This window comes from Oncorhynchus mykiss, chromosome 18, assembly GCF_013265735.2.
Source record: "Oncorhynchus mykiss isolate Arlee chromosome 18, USDA_OmykA_1.1, whole genome shotgun sequence".
NCBI classification, from domain to species: Eukaryota; Metazoa; Chordata; class Actinopteri; order Salmoniformes; family Salmonidae; genus Oncorhynchus; species Oncorhynchus mykiss.
In genome coordinates this window covers 48,494,752-48,513,881 of record NC_048582.1, presented here as the reverse complement: position 1 = coordinate 48,513,881, position 19,130 = coordinate 48,494,752, and the positions used below count along the sequence as shown (strand labels likewise).

Genomic DNA, 19,130 nt, shown 5'->3' with positions numbered 1-19,130 from the left:
ACATATTTCTGCACTAATATTGTCCCCTCTAGCTTCTCACAAAGTAAGCAAACTGTTTGTTTTTAATTACTTAGCGATGCTGAATGTCTGTGCGCACCAGCCTGAGGCACTGGCCAGTTCTATTAATGGGCCTCCTCAAGTCTATGTTTCCTCCTTGGGCTTTCATTGGTTCATCCGTATCACTGATGATTTGTAGGCAGGTGTCCATAGTGGATGTGGCGAGGATTAGGGAGATACACTCGTAAACGCCTGATAGACTAGAGAACAGGGTGTTTTCCATGTGTGTGTGTGTGTGTGTGTGTGACGCTCGCAAACGTTTGATGAACTGATAGAACAGCGTGTGTTTTCCCCTCCTCAGCCGGAGATGCTTATTATGCTGATTTATGACTATTGATTTCAGTTTCCAACGGCTTTATTTGCTCGAAGCCATTCCCATTAAACTGTGGCTATGCAGGATGTGAATTAAGATTCTGGATTACAGTTGTATCTGTCTGAGTGATGGGTTTTCTCTCTCTGTGTGTGTGTGTGTGTGTGTGTGTGTGTGTGTGTGTGTGTGTGTGTGTGTGTGTGTGTGTGTGTGTGTGTGTGTGTGTGTGTGTGTGTGTGTGTGTGTGTGTGCGTGTGCGTGTGTGAGTGTGTGGTAGAGTGACGGCTAATGAATAAGTAAGCAGTGCGTGCCTCTGAAAGACTGAGGGGGATAAACAAACTTGAAGTAATGCCTGTTTTGTTTGGCCTTTTTTGAAACACACCGGCCAAGCCCATTGGCTGAAAGTGAGGCTTTGTGTCTGAGGAAACCAATCAGATCTGAGCGAGGATGTTTTGAAAAGTTCACTGGGATGCTTTCTGTTTGCGAGCTGAATGAGGACGTTCTTTGAAAAGCACATTTAGCCTTTTGTTTTGCCTTTTTTGGCCGTTGAGCTGCTCTCTCAACGGGATTTAAATAATTTGATTTGATTCATTGAGATTAGACTGGTGCCCCAAATTCACTCCATTGATTCAGTGATAGATTTCAAATGTAAACCACCTTATGTTTTAAAGCGTGCCGTGTGTTCTGGAATAGGATTAAAGAGAGACGCAGGCAATTGTAGCGTTGGCATATCCTCCTTTAGGGCAAGTAGAGTGTGGCATATCCTCTATAGGGCAAGTAGAGTGTGCCCCCTAATGCCCAAAACGTGCAACTAAACCAACAGTTATTACTTGTTGCTAGATATATTTAAGACAAGTTACTGGTTTGGATCTGATTAATATTATCATGGTGAAGATGTAGGCCACAGATTGACACTTACTATGGTATAATGTCAAGTTGATGCACTCGGGTTCAGATTAATTCAGTCTCGCTACCCTCCTCTCTCCCACTCATAAGACCCCTCCATGGTGTCTGCTTGGGGTCAAGCGGATGTTATACCTATTTGGGTAAAGAGGGATGTGGGATATACCCTCTTTCTAGAATCAACCCCTATCTGTACCCCTTAGGCACAGGGGATTGGAAACACAATATAGGGAAAATCCTATCTGGCTCATCCAAGTAAAGAGCTACTGTGATATTGCGTATACCTATCTAATCCTTTCAGATCTATGTGGGGCCATGTTGTGAACATGTCTCTGGCCAGGGCCTTTCTCTCCCCTCTGCCTGAAGGTAATCTGCATGCAAGGTAATCTGCTCTCTCTCTCTGTTCTCTCTGCTCTCTCTCTCTCTCTCTCTGCTCTCTCTCTCTGCTCTCTCTCTCTCTCTGCTCTCTCTGCTCTCTACTCTCTCTCTCTGCTCTCTCTGCTCTCTCTCTCTACTCTCTCTACCTGCTCTCTCTCTCTCTCTCTCTGCTCTCTCTGCTCTCTCTCTCTTTCTCTCGCTCTGCTCTCTCTCTACACTCTCTCTCCCTGCTCTCTCTCTCTGCTCTCTCTGCTCTCTCTCTCTACTCTCTCTCCCTGCTCTCTCTCTCTCTCTCTCTGCTCTCTCTGCTCTCTCTCTCTTTCTCTGCTCTCTCTGCTCTCTCTCTCTCTCTCTCTGCAACTCCCTGGTCTACTCCAGATGCACATACATGCGGGCACTCAGCTGGGCTGTAACTGATACTGTCTTATCGCACCGACTGGATGTGGGGGGAGGATGGGAAGTGGGGGAAGCACTGGGCCCTGGTCCATACTGGCAGACCTCATACCTGGGCTGAGCATAAGCCACACTGCAGTGCCACTGATAGTCAGAGAGGGACAGACGGACAGACAGAGAAATAGGCTGTTCCATACAGTTCTTCTCTCATCTCAGGGCTGTTTTTATCAACCAGCCTCAGGTTATTCTACCTGAGAACACGAGTTGCAGGGCCCTGTAATAGCTCACCCTCTTCCCACCCAACCCAGTCTCCTTACAGGACATGGTTAGTGTCTTCTTTCTTCCTCCATGTCTCCTCTCCACAGAGACCTGATGTCTGAGGTGTTTCTGTGTCTCCGCTGTGGTTTTAGAAAAATCTCGTTCTCCTGTTTCCAGATCCTTGTTACAGTACAGACTGTACAAGCTGATCCATTTAGCTTGGTTCTGGATGTCACCATTTATTCAATCATATCCATTATGAGCCAAGAGATCAAGGAAAGGGCATAGTGATTTATAGATTTAATTTTTTGTGAAAAGTGAACAGCCATACAGGTATGAGTGGAATTGAGTCGTGTCCGTTGGACTGAGGATGGCAGGCAGGGTATATTCTCTCTGCAGAAATCAATATTGATTTACTAGCCAGCCAGTCAGCCACTCACCCAGCCAGCCAGCCAGCCAGCCAGACACCAACCACCCAGCCAGCTTCCAACCCAGCCAGCCAGCAATCCGAAACCCTCTCCAACCCCTGCCCCTGTCTACCAAAGCATCTCCATACTGTAACACCTCTCCTTCCCAGAAGCTCTCTCCTCTCTCTTTCTTTATTTCTCTCATTCCCTTCGTCTAACATGTGTGATCTACCACTTGTTTCATCTCAGTACCTTGCAGGCATTTAGAGAATGAACTCTCTGTTCTGTCTCTCTGTGTCCCTCCCCTCCTCTTCTCAACCAGGGCACGCTGCTCCCTTTTTCTCCATGGTGGGTCCCTGAGGAGACATGCTGCTAGAACAGGTGGCTCTGCAATGAACTCTGTCAGAGAGAGAGAGAGAGAGAGAGAGAGAGAGAGAGAGAGAGAGAGAGAGAGAGAGAGAGAGAGAGAGAGAGAGAGAGAGAGAGAGAGAGAGAGAGAGAGAGAGAGAGAGAGAGAGAGAGAGAGAGAGAGAGAGAGAGAGAGAGAGAGAGAGAGAGAGAGAGAGAGAGAGAGAGAGAGAGAGAGAGAGAGAGAGAGAGAGAGAGAGAGAGAGAGAGAGAGAGAGAGAGAGAGAGAGAGAGAGAGAGAGAGAGAGAGAGAGAGAGAGAGAGAGAGAGGATTCCTTAATACATTCACTGAGTTACTGTGTTGGTGCTGAGTTGAGAAAGAGAGGGGAGTCAGTAGTGTCAGCCCAAATGTTATCAGAACAGAGAGAGAGGGAGCGAGAAAGAGACAGATTGTGTGTCTGTGTGTTTGCTTTTGTGTGTGTGAATAATTGCGTGGGTGTGTGTGTTTGTTGACAATGCTGGTATAACTATAGTATAGCCTTGCTTACAGTGACTAGCTGTGATATTTACTATGCCAGCGGAAGAGGCTGTGTCATTCGTTATATAGTATCAATATCAAGTCAATACCTTGAAGTGTAGTAATGATTGCATGTTATTGAACCGAGTCCCGGTCGTCTGTTTGGATCCCGGCCCTCACCCTGGGAACCACGTTATCTCCCAGCCCAAGTGCCAGACGGACTCTGATTGTTTGTGTACGGAAGTTAGTTGTGCGTGTGTGTGTGTGTGTGTGTGTGTGTGTGTGTGGCTAGAGTCCCTCTCTCTATGTCACATTCATGAGCAGCTGGTGTTGGTTAGCCCATTTCCCATTTCCACAGCATAAGCACTGTGTCACTTTGTAAATGGCAGAATCTGCATCGGTGCCTTTCGGCCCCAGTGAACACAACAAACATAGCACAGGCCTGCGACCTCAGTACCCTGCCAACCAGCGATACAGATTACACAATACAGCAACACACGCAAAGACAAACAGAAAGGCAAGTCTGCGAGTTCCCAATCATCACCTCTACCGCCATTCAGAGATCAGGTGAGGGTAGCCTGAGGTTACAATATGAAACAACTAAAACAAAAAACAAATGAAACTGAAAAATACAAAACAGAAAGTTCCAGACTGACCTTCTCTCTTACACACACACACACGCACGCACGCACACACACACACAATAATCAAGGCCAATTGGACTCACACCAACACCAAGATGATTCAAAATAACAGGAAGTCATTGAACTAATACTGTGAACGATGGAATGTTCTGGCTTATATGCATGGCCGAGTTATACAAAACAGTATTGATGGGAGCAAAGGCAGAAACGCTTCAGAAAAATGGTGAAGGGAGAAATATAAAAATAAAGGCAACAAACGTTGAGGCACTCGCTATCTCGCTTCCTCTCTATCTCTCTCTCTCCCTTACCCCCCTCTTTCTTCTTTGCCTTCTCTCTCTCTCTCTCTCTCTCTCTCTCTCTCGCTTCCTCTCTATCTCTCTCTCTCCCTTACCCTCACTCTCTCTTCTTCGCCTTCTCTCTCTCTCTCTCTTCCTCTCTAACTCTCTCTCTCCCTTACCCTCCCTCTCTCTTCTTCGCCTTCTCTCTTTTCTCTCTTTAATTCTCTCTCTCTCTCTCTCTCTCTCTCTCTATCTCTCTCTCTCTCTTACCCTCCCTCTCTCTTATTCGCCTTCTCTCTCTCTCTCTCTTCCTCTCTAACTCTCTCTCTCCCTTACCCTCCCTCTCTCTTCTTCGCCTTCTCTCTTTTCTCTCTTTCGTTCTCTCTCTCTCTCTCTCTATCTCTCTCTCTCTCCCTTACCCTCCCTCTCTCTTCTTCGCCTTCTCTCTCTCTCTCTTCCTCTCTCTCTCTCTCCCTTACCCTCCCTCTCTCTTCTTCGCCTTCTCTCTTTTCTCTCTCTCTCTCTTTTTTTCTTCTCTCTCTTCTATATCTCTTTATTTTCCTTCCTACCTCTCCCACCCCCTCTTTCTTCCTCATCTCTATATCTTGCTCTCTCTCTCTCTCTCTCTCTCACTCTCTCTCTCTCTCTCTCTTTTCCTTCTCTCCCTTCCTGCCTCTCCCTCCTCCTCCCCTTCCTCCTGGTGTGTGTGTGATAAAAGCAGTGACACTTGTGACTCTGGGTCCCATCCTACGCTATATCTGACGTTCAGATAGGAAGTGCAGGGATTCGGGGCTGTGCGCTAATCTCTTAATGTATGTTCCCTTGTGTGTGTGTGTGGTGTGTGTGGGGTGTGTGTGTGTGTGTGTGTGTGTGTGTGTGTGTGTGTTTATGTGATTGTGTGTGTGTGTGGGTGTGTGTGTGTTTTATGTGATTGTGTGTGTGTGTGTGTGTGTGTGTATTCCCTCATCCTTGGCAGGGCTAGCCAGGGTCCCAGAGGAAATAGATGGCGCCTTATCTGCCTTTATGGATTTATATTTTTAACCCAAGTTGGGTATGCTTCTGTGTGTGTTTGCCTCTCAATGTGTGTGCGCTTGCCTCTATGTGTCTGTATGTGTGTCTTGCTCCTCAAGGATGGACACGGAAGGTTATCAGAAGGCATTTTATTTAATAGAAATGCTATCAATGACGTGCTAATTGAGGCATTAATCAAATTAACTGACTCAAGCAAGCTCAGGTGAATTATGATCATTTGGTATGTTTAGCAGAAATGAACCCATGTCTTTACGCTCACCTTGAGAAAAATAAAAAAATACATGAAAAAAAATAATATGATTCCGTTATTTGTTTGTTTGTCGCCTACAGACTCCATCTTAGCAAGTCCCTCATTTGTCAGTTGAGTTTCATCTGATAACTGATGGATTTCCTAATATGGATGCCGTAGTGTTGTTCCTAAGTCACCACTAGGTGGCTTTCAACAGTGAGATAGAGGTATAGCTGCCTCAGTCAGTGTAATAATGTAATGCATAGATAGATAGACTCGAATACATCTTAATTTGATTTCCATACCGGCTCCAAGGCCTGTCAGAATTAGTTAGACATATTTTAATCTTCAATTGTTCTCTAAGTCTTTCTTCTACCACTGTTCAACAACTAGAAACTTCCTGTTTTCAGAGAAATAATTGTATGAGATTGTGTTGCAGTTTGTAAACAAGACAATGCGTTAACATTGCTATGGCAGGATCAATTAAATTCCAGCTAATATCTTGGTTGTCTAACTTTTGGTCATAGCACTCATCTCATACCCTCCTCATAGCAGATCTCCCTCTCACACACATAGGCCTGTTACCTGGTCTCAAATCTCAAACAGGGAAGGGAGAGGTAGTTCAGTGTTGTGCTGATCTAGCGAGAAAAGCAATTTAGCCTCCTGGCCCCACAAGCCTTCAGGAGTCTCCACACATCAGAGGCATGGTGGCAGTGAGGGCCCAGGGGCCAGTACAGGCCAAGTCAATGCCTGCCCTGATCCAGCTCTGGATGTTGGTGAGACTCTAAGGAAAGCAAGGGGAAGATCAATGTTTTCTGAGAATACTGCCTGCGAGTCCCCCTGAGAAAGAGAAGCTGCTAGTAGGAAATTACTGAAGGCTTGACTGTTCTGTCCAGGCTGGGTTCAGGGTCGGGGTCAGGGAAGAGAGGATAGGAGAGGATGAAAGAAGAGACCAGAGGGATGTTTTGTCCAGACGGATCAGGAAAGAGAGAGGAAAGGGATGTAGGGATGTTTTGGACAGTAGAGCGGATTCAAGGTTTTGAGACAGTAAGAGGTTTTTTAACACTGAGCAGCCCTGTGCTGTGACCTGGCTGATGGTTGGTTTGGGGAATCAAAACTTTTGATGCGAAGAACTCTGAACTTTCTTACATTTCTTCCTTGTTCTGACTGTGACTCCTCCCCTTTGGATGAGCAAGCAAAGCAAACTGACAAGACCAGGGTTTCATTGAACCAGCACAAGCTTTTGTCTGTGTTACCTTCTATTGGGTGTGTTTTTCTACTCTGATATGGGCAAAAGTAGGATTGCAAAATTCCCAGGTTTTTCAGAAATCCTGGATGGAAGATTCCCAGAATCAGGAGGAAATAAGCAGGAAATCCTGAATCGTTCAACCTGGATCTCTGGAAAACCATTTCATTTTGGGAAAGTTACTGGAATTGTGCAACCCGAGGGCAAGGTGTTGAGGAAAGGCAGCCTGTCTGAAAGGCATGTTGAGGTCACAGTGTTGAAGCTATAAAGACAGGTCACATGCTGTACCTCCTCCCTATGAAGGCAGCCAGCACCAGGCTGAGGCCAGGGACAGAGAGAGATAAGGTCCCAAAGGAGCTCTAGTATCTTAATCACTCTACCTGCCAAGGAGAGAGGGAGGAGAAGGAGAGATGGAAAAGGAGGAGGATAAAGGAGGGGAGCTCTCACTCAGTGGGATTTGGACCTGAGCCCATCGCAATTTGTGTGTGTGTGTGTGTGTGTGTGTGTGTGTGTGTGTGTGTGTGTGTGTGTGTGTGTGTGTGTGTGTGTGTGTGTGTGTGTGTGTGTGTGTCTGTGTGTGTGTGCGTGCGTGCGTGCATGTGTGTGCGTGCATAATCTCTGGTGTTCAAAGTATTCCCTAGGTTGCCATTGCAGCCTAATAACAGTGTCAGTGTGATTAATGGTAGTAGGAGTGGCACGGCACTGAGTCCCTGATTACACACTCATTCAACTACATTACCCAACCTGCCCTGCCCTTCCATAGGGAATACACTACAGCCATGTCTTTAAAGCACTTAGAAGATTCCTTTGGTAACAGGATCCAATACTGTGACCCAGTGATCATTTTTAGAAGATTAGAAAGGTTTAGAAGGGTTAGAATGATACTCTGTTGTGATTCCCTCATGAAAACTGTCCCCAATCTGGTGTGATCAACATGGACATCTCCCTATCACTCGTTCTCTTTTTCTTTTAGTCATTCTCTTTCTGGTTGATCTCTCTCTCTCTCACTCTCTCTCCTCCACTGCGGTGTGTGGACAGCTGTAAAGGCAAATATCTGTCTTTGTTTGTCAGATTGTCTGTTTGACACCCGTGTGATGGCCAGGCAACAGGCTACAGCCCTGCTGTCTGTCCACCACACAGAGCTTTGAACAGGGGACATCTGAGGCCTTATGGCAGACAAAGAAGCCCTTATAGGGCCAGAGAGAGAGGAAGAGAGAAGTAAAGAGGGGTAGGGACTAGAGCAGGCTGCTGGGGGGAGGACTGCTCATAATAATGGCTGGAATGGTTTCAAAGGATGTGTTTGATGTATTCAATACCATTACATTTATTCCGTTCCATCCATTATTATGAGCCCGTCCTCTCCAATTTAGGTGCTACCGGCCGCCTGTGGTAGAGACGGAGGTAGAGCAGAGAAAGGTAGAGGGTTGAATCCTAACTTGGTATATATGGTCAGGCTTTACCTCAACTCAGACTATTGCTCAAATCATGAAGGAGATATTCCTAAAGTTACGTCTCTGTTGACAGGAATTCTGTTATAATCATCTGACCCGGTCTCCTCCCTCCTCTCCCCTAGGCTCGTTCATGATGGTGAACTCGTCCCAGCATGCTGCGGGGCAGCGGGCCCACCTCCTCCTCCATTCGTTGAGTGAGAACGACACGCACTGCATCCAGTTCAGCTACTTCCTGTACAGCCGCGACGGCCACTCCCCCGGGGAGCTGCAGCTCTACATCCGGGTCAATGGGGGGCCGTGGGGCAGTGCCGTGTGGAACGTCTCCGGGTCACATGGGCGCCAGTGGCACCAGGTGGAGCTAGCTGTCAGCACATTCTGGCCCAGCGAATACCAGGTGAGCGCTAATAATACATCTGCTGTGTTAACACATACAGTATAGTAATTCTATGTCTAATACTACTCCATTAGCACCTTCCAGGCCCAGCAAATACCAGGGGAGAGACAATGCTATGCTAATGCTACATTGACAGTAATATGCCTCTATAACCAGGTTAGCGTGAGTGGCAATAGGTGGAGCTAGGGGATTCCAGATTTTCATATCGTCATACCGTCCTTCTCTCACCCCAGGATTTATGGTATTACCAGCTTAGTACACAAGGGGGTGCAAAAAAAAGTGCATTGGGTGTTGATTACCAGAATGCTAACAAAATGAGCACAAGGAGCACAATAGCACATTTCCATGGAGGATGTTAGCTAAATATGCTACCGAGTGCAAACTAAAATAAATTAATTGTAAAGACAGGCAATCCAGCTCATAAAGTTTTACATACAGTACCAGTCAAAAGTTTGGACACACCTACTCATTCCAGGGTTTTCTTTATTTTTTACTATTTTCTACATTGTAGAATAATAATGAAGACATCAAATCTAAGAAATAACACAAACGGAATCATGTAGTAACCAAAAAAGTGTTAAACAAATCTAAATATATTTTATATTTGAGATTCTTCAAAGTAGCCACCCTTTGCCTTGATGACAGCCTTGCACACTCTTGGCATTCTCTCAACCAGCTTTATGAGGTAGTCACCTGGAACGCATTTCAATTAACAGGTGTGCCTTGTTATTGAAAGTTAATTTGTGGAATTTCTTTCCTTAATGCATTTGAGCCAATCAGTTGTGACCCATTTTAGGAAGCTAGGCATATGTCACGGTCACTACTTCACAGGCGAACCGTTAGAACGTGAACTTAAAAAAAAAATCTAAATGTGTTTTTGGGCAGAAATGCCTTCTCGAACATACAAACATGTATGCCATCTGCAAATATGAATAACATTGTCAAATTACGAGCCTAGTTGGTTTAGCCAAAGAAAAAGCGAGCAAGCTTCCTATCCATGATTGGCTGAAATAATGAGTGGGCTGGACATGTCGAGAGATGAGTTTGGATTGGTCTGCCATATACTGTAGCATGCTTCTGTCTATTTAAGCTGGTCAGTATGTCTAGTATGGTCAGTATGTCTAACTGCATAAGTGTTGCTCTCCACTTTCTGGAGGGCTGAGTTTGGAAATCAGTGGTATCGAATTAGATCTTCACACTACATTGAACCTGGTTGGTTAGCTACCTGCAGATTCATGCAGGGTAGTAACTACATGTGCTGTATTTATGGTTCATTGTTTACCTAGCTAGCTAGCTAGCTACATGTCTTAACAAAGACTCCACTATGCAAGTAACCATTTCGGGTGAGTTCATAAATTCAGTCTGGCCATCTACTCCGATTTCAGAGCACTCTCGTCTGAATGTGCCAGAGAGCACAGAATAACTGATGAATTTACAAATGCTCAACACCCGTTGAATATGGCCGGTGTCAGTAAATGTCACTAAACTCATCGGCCAGAGCGTCCTCTGTGCGCTCTGAACACGAAACGCTCTGAATTTACAAATGGACAATCTGACAGCACAGTTGCAGTCACCAACACTCTGGATAACCTAATAGCCTAACCAGCTCTGCTAGGGCGAGTAATGTTCAGTGAGCTGTTCTCTCTATCACTTAGATGTCTGGAAGTAGCTAGCAAGTTAGCTTGGGTGCTATGATGAAAGTGGTTCTCATGAGGACAGCCACAGGAAAAGAAGCCTCAAAGTTACCTCTGCTTCAGAGAATAAGTTCATTAGAGTTACCAGCCTCAGAAATTGCAGCCCAAATATTGGCTTCACAGAGTTAAAGTAACAGACACACCTCGAGGAGACTGCGTGAATCAGGCCTTCATGGTCCAATTGCTGCAAAGAAACCACTACTAAAGGACATAAATATTAAGAAGAGACTTGCTTTATCCAAGAAACACGAGCAATGAACATTAGACCGGTGGAAATCTGTCCTTTGTTCTAATGAGTCCAAATGAGATTTTTGGTTCCAACCGCCGTGTCTTTGTGAGACACAGAGTAGGTGAATGGATGATCTCTGCATGTGTGGTTCCCACATGAAGCATGGAGGAGGAGGTGTGATGGTGTTGGGGTGCTTTGCTGGTGATACTGTCTGTGATTTATTCAGAATTCAAGGAACACTGGTAATTTTGGATGTTTTTCTAAAAATAAAAAAATAAAAAGACTACGTCCAGCTTTCGCTCCACAGACTAGTATATGGCAAGTTAAACTTAGGGAATTCTGCATTTTTTTTTACACAGGAACAAAATATGCATCTTATAAGAAATATCTTGCTGCATTTTGTAAACACAGATGTAAAATGCTTCTTATTGGAATTTCTGCCGGCATCAGACTAATTTTGTGATTCAGTTGCACTTCTAAACTCGGATGAGAATTCACAGGCATTCTATCAGCAGACAGCGTTCTGACTGATGTGGAGATACTTTTCTCCAGTACTTGTCTCGGTGTAGCCAGCCTATTTTTCTCCAGTAAAATGCAAGATTAACTTTAAGAAAAAACATTAGGACCTGTAGCTGGCCTCATTCTTTCTATGCTATGCCTAAACATTAGAAATATGAATGCCATGGATTGTTTATTTTTTAAAAAGGCCTTGGTTCTTCATTGTAAGCTCATTTACTTGTGTGGCTGCCAGCCAAATAGCTTTGCACTTCTAATGTCATCTGATGAAAATGTATCTATTTTCTGCCTAATGTGTTGCACCAATGTATTTTCTCTGAAGGAAAACTATAGTTGCACGTCTGCCTTGATCAACATCATCGGCAAAGATGTTGTTTGGCGTTAACTGCCTTGCTCAAAGGCAGAATGGCATATTTTTCTACCTTGCTGGCTCTGGATTGGACCAGCAACCTATTAGTTACTGACCCAATGCTCTTATTCCCTAGGTTACCTGGTTGATTGGTTGGTTGATTGATTAAGAACAGAACATTGGCTTTTAGCGCCGTCACACATAGAGTATGTTCTATACTGCAGCTGAGAAACTATGCCAGAGACCAGCCGCTAGTGGGCCACCACATGCTTGCTAGCTGGGAAACATCATGTCCTTGATTAGTTTCATCTGTTGTGCTTGTGCTGCTTGAATAGAAAAAAGATGTGCAAACTACCAGATTGTCCCAGAGGAGCGGGTACTGCTGCACTATGTCATCGTGACAACATGGGAATATAAATGTGGTATAGTAGTGTATTTGTCGTATATTTACCTGTATGACTTAATGTCCCCCAGTGCAGCAGAGCAATCAATATCTCTTTGTTCTGCCCTGTGTTTAGTTGATGGTGTTGTTATGGCTATTGTGTGTGTGTGTGTGTGTGTGTGTGTGTGTGTGTGTGTGTGTGTGTGTGGTGGGCTATTTGGAGGCAGCCTCATTAAATCCTGTGATTTATACCTCTAGCCGTCTCTCGTTTGCCCTCCTCCAAAACGCCCTTTAACGAGAAGCCAACAGCTGTATGTATGTGTGTGTGTGTGTGTGTGTGTGTGTGTGTGTCAATGGCAGCAGTAAAGGATTGTGGGGGTGAGTGTGGGTTGGCTGAACAGTCAATTGACCTCAATTCCATGTGACCCTAAGTAGAGGAGTGTTTTCCTCCATAACCTTGGTCTCCTCTCAGAGCTCCATGCCTGGTCCCAGACCCATCTCAATAAATCAACACATACTTAATGAGATTAGGCCCCGGTGTGGATCAATGCTGTGTGTTGTGTGGTAGTATCCTCAGCTCTGCTGTCCTAGGCCTCGCCAACAACACAACCCCAAAGTGATTAAGAGTTAATGATTTTCTTCCTCTCTTCTGCGACATCAAAAGGTTCTCTTACCACCACTACAGTCTCCCACGTTTTTCTCACGGTGGAAGGGGATATGGGATATGGGGGCGTTGGTATAATAAACAATCAGACCAAGCCTTGCCTGGGCTGGTGGTTTGGTGAAAGTAGAACTGTGTTTGTTGAGTCTGTCTGAAAACAGCGGTACAATTTACCACCCAGATAATATGTGTGTACGCTGAAGCAGCCTGGGTGTGGTGTGTCATATAAGTGGAAATGAAGACCTGTGGGTGGGTGTGACGTCTTAAGTCTCCCCCCGGGTACGCAGACAGACTGCTTTGTTGGTCCCATAGAGCAGTACGAGGTTCTGCTGCAGGTAATGAGGCCCTGCAGAGATGAGTCTCTTGCTGCACTGTGAAGAGGGGGACAGAACAGAATAGAATAGAATAGAACACAGCCTGGGGCGGGGCGCATTGCCTGCCTGACTCTCAATGCCTCCCATTTGCTCTCCCCCTTTCCCCCTCTCCTCTCCCTTTCTGTCCTCTAGTCCTCTCCCCCTCTCTGCCATAATCTATCTTCTACTCTTTCCCCCTCTGTCCTCCTTTCCCTTTCTCTCTCTCTGTCACGGCTCAAAGTGCTAGTGAAGGCCCCAGAGGGCCCACTCATCCAATCCCACAGATAAGGATCACTGTCCCGCAGTCCCAGCCAACAGATCGGCCCCACGGGACCCTGACCAACAGCCAGGAACAGACAGACAGTGAAGAGAGAATAAAGAGCAGAGAGAGAAGAAAAGAGAACGGGACTGCTTCACAGGGCTTTAAAATAGAGAAGGGGAGAGCAAGAGAGAGAGAGAGAGAGAGAGAGAGAGAGAGAGAGAGGGACAGAGATGGGGGAGTGGGATTGAGAGGGAGGGTGTTGAGATGGAGATTAGGTATCACTGAGAGGCCCCCAGGGGCCAGAAGGACACAGACTGGAGGAGAGAGATAGACTATGTGCTCTGTAGCTGGAGATTAATCAGAGACTGAGCTAGCTATAGCCATCCACAGCGATCACAAAGAAGAGAGCAGTCAGTGAAGTGCTATTACCATTGATTGTTTCTGCCTCAAGTAATAGTAGACTATTCAAATGTTTCTTGTCGACTAGAGTGTAGGTGGGAATCTTGTTACTTTGGTATCAACAATGACGAGACAGCCTACAGGGAGGAGGTGAGGGCCCTGGTGGTGTAGTGCCAGGAAAATAAACTCTCCCTCAACATCAACAAAATGAAGGAACTGGTCGTGGATGTCAGGAGACAGCAGAGGGAGCACAGCCCTTATCACATCGATGGGACTACAGTGGAGAAGGTGGAAAGCTTCAAGTTCCTCGGCGTACCCATCACAGACAATCTGAAATGGTCCACCCTCACCGAGAGTGTGGTGAAGAAGGCGCAACAGGGCCTATTCAACCCCAGGAAGCTGAAGAAGTTTGGCTCAAACCTTTACAGTTGCACAATTGAGAGCATCCTGTCAGGCTGTATCACCGCCTGGTATGGCAACTGCACCGCCCACAACCGCAGGGCTGTCAAGAGGGTGGTGCGGTCACCGGGGTCACACTGCCTGCCCTCCAGGACACCTACGGCACCCGATGTCACATGAAGGCCAAAAATATCATCAAGGATATCAACCACCCAAGCCACTGCCTGTTTACCCCGCTATCATCCAGAATGCGAGGTCAGTACAGGTGCATCAAAGCTGGGACAGAGAGACTGAAAGACTGCTTCTATCTCAAGGCCATCAGACTTTTAAATAGCCATCACTAGCCGGCTACCACCTGGTTACTTAACTCTGCACCTTAGAGGCTGCTGCCCTGGAATCACATGGAATGACTGGTTACTTTAAAAATGGTTTACTTTATTTATTAATTCCATTATTTTACTTTTAGATTTGTGTGCATTGTTGGAAAGTGTTAAATACTACTGCACTGTTGGAGCAGGGGACACAAGCATTTTGCTACACCCGCAATAACATCTGCTAAATATTTGTGTGACCAATCAAATTTGATTTGATTGTATCAGTGGCAGGTGACCTGTCCCAGTCTTTTGATATTTTAAAGAGGGAGAGATGAGGTGATTGAGTTTAAATGAAGAGGTAGCAGCAAACACTATCAAAACATTTGATGAAGCTCTCAAGACGTTCTCCTCCTCGTTTTGTGAAATATTTTGCTTGGGAACAAAGTCAATAGACGTTGCAGCACTAAAGACTAAAGAGGGATAAAGACAGAGAGTGATCACAGTGGCCCTGAGACTGAGGTGTCTGTCTCTCTCTCTCTAACTCTCTGTCTGTCTTTCTCTTCCTCTGTCTCTCTCTTTCCCCCCTCTGTCTCTGTCTCTCTCTCTCCTCTCCCCACTTCTCCCTTGGTCTCTCTCCCCTCTGTCTCTGTCTCTCTCTCTCGTCTCCCCACTTCTCCCTTGGTCTCTCTCCCCTCTGTCTCTGTCTCTCTCTCTCGTCTCCCCACTTCTCCCTTGGTCTCTCTCCCCTCTGTCTCTGTCTCTCTCTCTCGTCTCCCCACTTCTCCCTTGGTCTCTCTCCCCTCTGTCTCTGTCTCTCTCTCTCGTCTCCCCACTTCTCCCTTGGTCTCTCTCCCCTCTGACTCTGTCTCTCTCTCTCCTCTCCCCACTTCTCCCTTGGTCTCTCTCCCCTCTGTCTCTGTCTCTCTCTCTCCTCTCCCCACTTCTCCCTTGGTCTCTCTCCCCTCTGTCTCTGTGTTTCTATCTAACTATCTCTCTCCCCCCCCCTCTCTCTCTCTCTGGTTGAGCTCTGAATATTCATGGCTCTTGGTGCAATCAGTCCTGGACAGGCTCAGAGAGACGAGGGACAGGGGGATGGAACCAAGCCAGGAGACGGAAGGCATAGAACTCTCTTTCTCATACTCTTTCTTTCGCCTTTTCTCCTCTTCCTCTCTCTCCAATTCACTACTGCTCTCCTCTTAATTTCTCTGTCTTAATTCTGTGTATCTTGCCTTTCACATTCCCTTCATCTCTTTCCAACTCTGTCGCCCTTCCTCTATACCTCCTTCCTCTTCTCCTTCATCACTCAATCCCTCTCTGTCCATCATACCCAAGTGCACCCCATTTCTCACCGCTCAACCCAATCCAACTATGCACACACAGGCCTGCAGGCACACAGGCACGGACACACGGAGGCGCACCTACATGCACACATACTGAGAATATGGTGCAACCATAAACAAGCTCATATATGCTACATGTAGTTGTGTGTCCCCAATTCCCTCAGCCTACTAGATGAACAAGGTCCACTGGATCCCAGGTCATATATTACTGTCTTTTACTTCCACAATGTCAATACCAGTCAATACCATTCCACCCTCATCCCACTTTATTAACCAAAACAAATCCATCAACAGAAGATTGTGGACAATAACTGTACAACACGTTCCTGTTTCTCTAACGACTGTTTCTGAAGCTGTTGAATTAATTTAAACACTTGTGTGGATCGATGGAGTCTGTCAGTGTACAAATTAAAAGCATAAATAACAACTCCCATAGCGATAAAAATTAAAAACCAGAATCAAGAAATATTAATTAGCCAACAAATCCTCTCTTTATTGCAATTCTTTATCGACAGTCGGCCAGCCAGTCTGCTAGCCAGACAACCAACAAACCAGTCAGCAACCAAACCAGCCAGCCAGCCAGCCAGCCAGCTCCCATACAAAAGGGAAAATAAGCAAACATAAATATGGGTCGTATTTACGATGGTGTTTGTTCTTCACTGGTTGCCCTTTTCTTGTGGCAACACGTCACAAATATTGCTGCTGTGATGGCACACTGTGGTATTTCACCCAGGAGATATGGGAGTTTTGTTCTGTTTTCTCATGACTTGGTTGGGTCTAATTGTGTTGCTGTCCTGGGGCTCTGTGGGGTCTGTTTGTGTTTGTGAACAGAGCCAGCCACCAAACCAGCCAGCCAGACAACCTACCAGCCAGCCAGCCAGCCAGCTGATTGCATGTATTCCCTTTGAGGACGGGGAAGGGAACAGGGCAGGGATGCAGCATAGAGAAGTGTGTAATTCTGCTCCATTGAGTTTTACAAAATGAACTGAACTGGTGCTGTAGCAGCTAGGGGGAGAGGGAAGCTCATGTTCAAATGTATCAGTGAATGCTCTTTCTTTTTTACCCCCCCAAACCAACCACCAACATTGCCTTCCATGAATTCTCTGTACCCATCCTGCTGTGTACTTGGCTTTTATCCCTCTTCTTCCTCCTCCTCTTCCTCCTCCTACATCCCTCCTCCCAGTGTCTGAAGGCAGTGTTTTTGTGATCCACATTCAGAGTTTGGTGTGTGTTATTATTTCCCCCATCTCTCTGCTTGGATGATGAAACACCTCTGTAGCCTGAGAGACAGACAGCGGTAGGCACAACGCAGCAGCACCCCACTAGTTTCAACAAGCCTGGCCTTGATTTTCACATCACTGTTGTTTTTTGGAAGTGTTATGTCTACCTCCCTCCTTTCCCCATTCTCTTTGTAGCTCTACTTGGTTGCAACAAGAGGAAGCAGGTAAAGAAAATAGGAAGACTGTCACAACCTTGAACTGATGAGGATTCTGTTCCTTTGAACAAATCCACCCTTTTCATTGTGTGCAGCGATAGATAGATTGTTCCCTTCTTTGCCTGTGTGGATATTGGAGATTAGGGTGTTGCAGGTGTGGGTAGCGGACATGTGGGGGAACTTTACTATGAAATATTTACGATGCTATCAAGCCCACCGTGACTGCCAATATCAATATAGCTTAGTCTACATCCTCTCTCCTTTTAATCTCTCTCTCTCTCTCTCTCTCTCTCTCTCTCTCTCTCTCTCTCTCTCTCTCTCTCTCTCTCTCTCTCTGTCTCTCTCTGTCTCTCTCTCTCTCTCCGTCTCTCTCCCCCTTTCTCTCCCTCCCTCCCTCTCTTTTTCTCTCCCTCTTTCTTTATCTCCCTCTCTTTCTCTACCTCACCCTCACCTCCTTCTTCCCTCTTTATTTCTCTCTCTCTGTCTCCCCCCTCTTTATCTCTCTTTCGCCTTCTCCTTCACTGGCCTCTGTCTATTTCAAATCAAATCAAATTGTATTTGTCACATACACATGGTTAGCAGATGTTAATGCGAGTGTAGTGAAATGCTTGTGCTTCTTGTTCCGACAATGCAGTAAAAACCAACGAGTAATCTAACCTAACAATTCCAAAACTACTACCTTATACACACAAGTGTAAAGGGATAAAGAACATGTACATAAAGATATATAAGTGAGTGATGGTACAGAACGGCATAGGCAAGATGCAGTAGATGGTATCGAGTACAGTATATACATATGAGATGAGTAATGTAGGGTATGTAAACAAAGTGGCATAGTTTAAAGTGGCTAGTGATACATGTATTACATAAAGATGCAGTAGATGATATAGAGTACAGTATATACATATACATATGAGATGAGTAATGTAGGGTATGTAAACATTATATTAAGTAGCATTGTTTAAAGTGGCTAGTGATACATTTTCCATCAATTTCCATCAATTCCCATATTTCTATTTCTCCACCCGCTTCCTCTCTCTCTTAATTTCTCCTCCCCCTCCCTCTCTCTCTCTCTCTCTCTCTCTCTCTCTCTCTCTCTCTCTCTCTCTCTCTCTCTCTCTCTCTCTCTCTCTCTCTCTCTCTCTCTCTCCTCTCTCTCTCTCTCTCTCTCTCTCCTCCCTTTCTCTCTCTCTCTCTCTCTCTCCCTCTCTTTCTCTTTCTCTCTCCCTCTCTTTCTCTTTCTCTCTCCATCTCTTTCTCTCTCTCTCTCTCCATCTCTTTCTCTTTCTCTCTCTCCTTCTCTTTCTCTCTCTATCTCTCTCTCTCTCTGTCTCTCTCTCTCTCTCTCCCTCTCTTTCTCTCTCTCTTAATTTCTCTTTCCCCTCCCTTTCTCTCTGTCTCTCTCTCTGTCTCTGTCTCTCTCTCTCTCCCTCTCTTTCTCTCTCTCTCTATGTGTATGACCAGCAGTCCATTTTTCCCCATCCCTCCTCCTGTACTCTTCCAAGTAAATAACTCCCATAGTGATATAAATTAAAAACAAGACTCCTGAAATATTAATGAACAAATAAATCCTATCTTTATTGCAATCCGTTAGCTAGTCAGTCATCCAGTCAGCCAACAAACCAGCTAGCCATCCTACCAACAAGCTAGCCAGTCAGCCACCCACCCAACCAGTCAACAAACCAGCCAGCCAACCAAACAAACCAGCAAGCAAGCCTACCAGCAAGCCAGACAGTCAGACAACCAGCCAGCCAGCCACCAAACCAGCCAGCTGCTGATCGCATGTGTTCCCTTTGAGGTCGGGGAAGGGAACAGGGCAGGGATGCAGCATAGAGAAGTGTGTAATTCTACCTCAATGAGTTTCATGAGCTGAACTGAACTGGTGCTGTAGCAGCTAGAGAGAGAGGGAAGCGCTCTTTCTTTCTCTCTCTCCCTCTCTTTCTCTCCTTCTC

General features: G+C 45.8%; 1 protein-coding gene across 8 annotated transcripts in view; it reads left to right on the top strand.

The window, feature by feature from the left end:
- Positions 1-19,130, top strand: part of LOC110496838 (receptor-type tyrosine-protein phosphatase U) — a 269,433-nt gene that overhangs the window by 147,466 nt on the left and 102,837 nt on the right. For all 8 annotated transcript variants that reach the window (XM_036952973.1, XM_036952976.1, XM_036952974.1 and 5 more), the window contains exon 3: positions 8,574-8,845. In XM_036952973.1, the coding sequence (XP_036808868.1) occupies positions 8,574-8,845 (272 nt within the window). The remainder of the gene's footprint in view (positions 1-8,573; positions 8,846-19,130) is intronic.